The 4763-nt window shown below is 44.2% G+C and overlaps 1 protein-coding gene across 1 annotated transcript; it reads left to right on the top strand.

Moving 5' to 3' along the window:
- The first annotated feature begins 621 nt into the window (after positions 1-621).
- On the top strand, positions 622-3911 carry LOC138674045 (uncharacterized). Its single transcript, XM_069762011.1, has 2 exons — positions 622-1477; positions 3782-3911. The coding sequence occupies exons 1-2, from the start codon at positions 737-739 to the stop codon at positions 3794-3796; spliced, it is 756 nt and encodes a 251-aa protein (XP_069618112.1). The 5' UTR covers positions 622-736; the 3' UTR covers positions 3797-3911.
- The last annotated feature ends 852 nt before the right edge of the window (positions 3912-4763 follow it).

Raw genomic sequence — 4763 nt, 5'->3', positions numbered from 1 at the left:
GTATTGGCAGCTCGCATAGGTAAATTATTTGGGTCCCTATTATTCTACTATCTTTGGTCTCTCTACATACTGTGGTCTATATATGTGCCCCTCTCCACCCTAGGCTGCACCAGGATCCATTCCTCGAATCTACATATTAGCGCTGTTTCCAGAACGCTATCGGTAGGCTCTGATAAACCCCCCTTTTTCCCCTCTTTTTCACTATACTAGTGCATTTTCGGATTTCACAACATTTGCAATCCTCTCCTTCCCATTTTAGAGACAGTGCTTATAGCCATTTAAGCTTATCCTGTATCCCAGTGCTTGGTACGTAACCCTTTCCTTTCCATTTCCCCTATTTCTCACCCACTGTGCCACTCTGTATAGATTACTCTATATTTCTATATACGCACCATAGCTGACAATTATTGCCATGTACATGTACGGTTGTCCATGTGTATGTTTTGTATATACTTTATTTGTTTTTTAGTATTTATGTTGATATTTCCCTATTACATGAATTGTTTTTGTTGTATGTAAATTTCAGTTACTGACGAAGGTCCTGTGTATGACCGAAACGTCTTTTTTTGGGATATAATAAACCACCTATTTTTCCTACTCACCATACAAAGTTGAAGTGCTGGGTATTTTTACTTATTTGCTATATCACGGTTTGGGAACCTACCCATGCACCTTTATAGGTTGTGCACACGTTGATTTACTACTAGTGCTTCCCCATACGTGTGGCACACCTTATATGGCTATGACCTCCACCACATTCTCCTATAACAATGATGAGAGTTCCTCTATACTGGCACAATCTACTCTATCCAGTGACTTTCTAAAGATCCCTCCAAGGGAAACCCGTGGACGTGACCTTGAACGAGCACTTAGGCACCAAGTAAACATAGAACTGCACTGTGCAACACTATCTGAATATTATCGTGTTAAAAGGATCCCGCGGGGACTTCGTGTACCGCTGCGTCCTACTTTATTTAGTGACTGTCCTGATTTCTGCCTGAGATTTGAACAAATCCTTAACAAATGTTCGTTTGATTTGATAACACTCACCCTAGAGCATCTGCATAAAGCCATCGATTCCAACGCAGCCAAAATCAAGAGCATCGAGACCCAACTTGCCACCACTGGCACAGCTGAGGAATTGAGCTCTTTAAGGGCTCAGATCCAGGAGCGGGTTGATTTACACAAAAGGGATACAGAGAACCGGAAACGGAGCAAATTTTCTCGTGATACCATAGACTACGAGACCAACCAAGTTTATCGGTGGCAAGACCGCTCTTCATCTTCTCGACGTCAGCCTCCACGGAACCATAGATCCTCCACTGATTATTCGACTTCCGGCTCAGAACCAGAAAGGAGCATCAACCCCTCCACTTCAGCTCCTTTTTTAGGACAACAACGCCGTTTCCCAAGAAGAAGACCCGACGGAGCCAATCAAAGAAGGGACACCACGGATCAGCGGATCACCAGATCGAAGGTACCGAATCGCTGGTAGTAAACATCTCCTCTAGGTCTTTGGGTGTGGCCGAACTCAGGGTGTTACAGAAGGGCCTGTCGTTTTGTCCTTCCTACCATTGTAAGACATTCGACCTAGAAATGGATTTATTACGTTTCTTTAGACTTCTAAGACTTAAAGCCCACTTTTCCACCGCACCTATGGCTCCTCCGGTTACATGTACTAACCCCATGTCTATCTTATCTTTGGGGTTATGGAATAAAAGCTCTTTCCGTCCGCCTCATGGGTCCCATGCGGTTGAAACCTTCATAGGCTTTATCCAAGACTCATTTCACACCTTACGTAGTGATATTGAAAAGGGTAGGTTACACTATCCACCTAACCTCACTTCCACTGAACAACAGGCATTGAGCACGTTACAAAAGGATCCCACCTTAGTAATAAAACCTGCTGACAAGGGGGGTGCACTAGTGGTAATGGACAAGATCCAATACATCACAGAAATTCAACGCCAATTGAATGACACCTCTATCTATGATAAACTTGGTAGGGACCCCACCTCTGGGATCAGGGGTAAAATAGACGTTGTAATTTCCAAGTATGCTGATCTAGGAATCATAGATACCAAGACTAGTGATTTCCTCCGTAAAAGTAATCCAATCACACCAGTGTTCTATACGCTGCCAAAAATCCACAAGGACCTGTCTAATCCACCAGGCAGACCGATTGTCGCCTCCACTGACTCTATCCTCTCTCCCCTTTCAATATATCTGGAGAAAATCTTGACTCCCATTACTCAGACATCTTCATCCTTTATACTCGATACAGGAGACTTTCTAAAGTGTATTAGGGAGCTACAGAGGGTATCCACAGACACCATTTTGGTAACACTAGACGTCAAGGATTTGTATACATCAATTCCCCATCTCCATGGAATTAACGCAGTACACCATTCTCTTACCAATGCAGGTCTCACCACCAACCAGGTTAATCTATGTGTGGAATTATTAACTATTGTTCTGTATAACAACTTTTTCCTCTTTCAGGATACATTTTATCTACAGAAGCGAGGTACCGCAATGGGCTCTAATGTGGCACCCCCGTATGCTAATTTGTATATGGCGGAGTTTGAATCATCTGTCATCTACAGACACCCTTTGTTTCAATATGTTTCCCTGTGGAAACGCTTCATAGATGACATTTTCTGCATTTGGGGTGGCACATTGGAGTCCTTGCATGAGTTCTTTCAATTCCTCAACGGGGCTTGGCCAGGCATTAAATTCACGATTAGTCATGATTTCCATTCCATTAACTTTCTGGATACTATGGTGCTCAAAGACCAAGATGGTCTTTTGACCACAGATCTTTTTACTAAACCAACGGACAGAAACAGTTTGCTACATTTTCAGAGCTTTCATCCTCCATCCACTAAACGCTCCATACCCATCTCACAATTTCAACGGGTGAAGCGCATAGTACCGGACAAAAACCTATGTGACAAACGACTCCAAAACATGACAAAAAATTTTTTAGAGAGGGGCTATCCACCTAGGGTCTTAGCACGATCTAGGGACCCTCCACCCAGGCCCCCTACCAGAGATCAGGGTAAACGTGTACCCTTTGTACATTCATACCACCCCTTCTCCTACATCCTACATAAGGCCATCAGACGACACTGGCATCTCCTGTCAACAGCCCACCCGGATATACCTGAATTTAGGTCACCTTTTCTACCATGTTTCAAGAGGCCACCCAATTTGAGGGATAGTTTAGTCAAAGCCGACATCGGATCGGCGGATCAACGTAGACAATTGTTCCTATCACGCCCAAGGAACGGCACATTCCCATGTCTCCATTGTGCACAGTGTCACAATGTACTTAAAGGCAACACTTTTCAACATCCCAGATCAGTTAAGACCTTTAGGATCAATAATTTCTTCACGTGTGAGTCCTCCTATGTGGTATATTTAATTAAATGCCCTTGTGGGTTGTTATATGTGGGTGAGACCACACAGCCAGTAAGAGACAGGATTTCAAAACATAAATCGACGATTCGATGCAAGAACTTATTATTACCAATACCACACCACTTTCATACATTTGGCCATTCAGTCTCCCAATTGCGATACCAGGTTATTGACAGTGCACCACCTCCTCGGCGGGGCGGTGATAGAATTGCCTCACTTCATAGGAAAGAGGCATTTTGGATCCATACTTTGGAGACATTGGCCCCCAAAGGCCTTAATCGTGACTATGAACTCACGGCGTTTGTATGATATCTGTTGTCATGCCTGGTCACTAATTGATTTTTCTTTGTCTCTCTAGAGTCGTCTGTATTGATTTGTTGGCACCACGGATCACGAGCACCATCCTATCCACCTACTATCTCTGTGCTCTGGATTTACTACGTCCACCACCATTGCTCTCTTTTCTTTCTTTTTCAGCTGGTCACTTTATTGATGCATGCATTATGAAGTACATTGTTGCTCTTTTGTTATCTTTTTTCCTAGGTATACGTACTTTCCAAGTTTATCAATCATACCTATATCATACATTTGATATCCCACCCTCTTCTTTTGCAAACTAGGTCCCTATGCTAACTATTAGAATATCTGTATATCCACTTGTTCTACCGATATGCTCACACAGCGTTTTTCCGCCGTCCGGCACCCCTATGCACTCTTAAATAGTGTTAGCCCACTATTAACATATTTATCTTTATTTGCCTCCTTCAATATGGCGATGCCATATCTCTTCTGCCGTTCGGCGCCCCACTTCCGGCGCATCATATCCGATTTAGCGGCGCTCTCCCACGGTGTACCCTGCCTCCTGCAATATGGCGATGGGATCCTGCTCGTCGGTGCCCCACTTCCGGTACGCAACATCCGGTTTCGGCGGGCGCTACCTTCTATCATACACAGTGCTTTTTTGCACTGTTTACCACAGCGCGTCACTTCCGCCCCTCCTTGTGGCCAGGACGTGCTACACCATAGATTATACAGCTGATTTTCCCGCCCACAGGTGTTTAAATAGGCCCCTCTTTCCCCATTTACCCCACGGACACAGGGGTGGATGCTGCGGTATTGGCAGCTCGCATAGGTAAATTATTTGGGTCCCTATTATTCTACTATCTTTGGTCTCTCTACATACTGTGGTCTATATATGTGCCCCTCTCCACCCTAGGCTGCACCAGGATCCATTCCTCGAATCTACATATTAGCGCTGTTTCCAGAACGCTATCGGTAGGCTCTGATAAACCCCCCTTTTTCCCCTCTTTTTTACTATACTAGTGCATTTTCGGATTTCA

This window comes from Ranitomeya imitator, chromosome 4 (genome assembly GCF_032444005.1).
Source record: "Ranitomeya imitator isolate aRanImi1 chromosome 4, aRanImi1.pri, whole genome shotgun sequence".
Lineage (NCBI taxonomy): Eukaryota > Metazoa > Chordata > Amphibia > Anura > Dendrobatidae > Ranitomeya > Ranitomeya imitator.
Note: the sequence above shows the minus strand (reverse complement) of the source record. Positions and strands in the feature narration are given on the sequence as shown.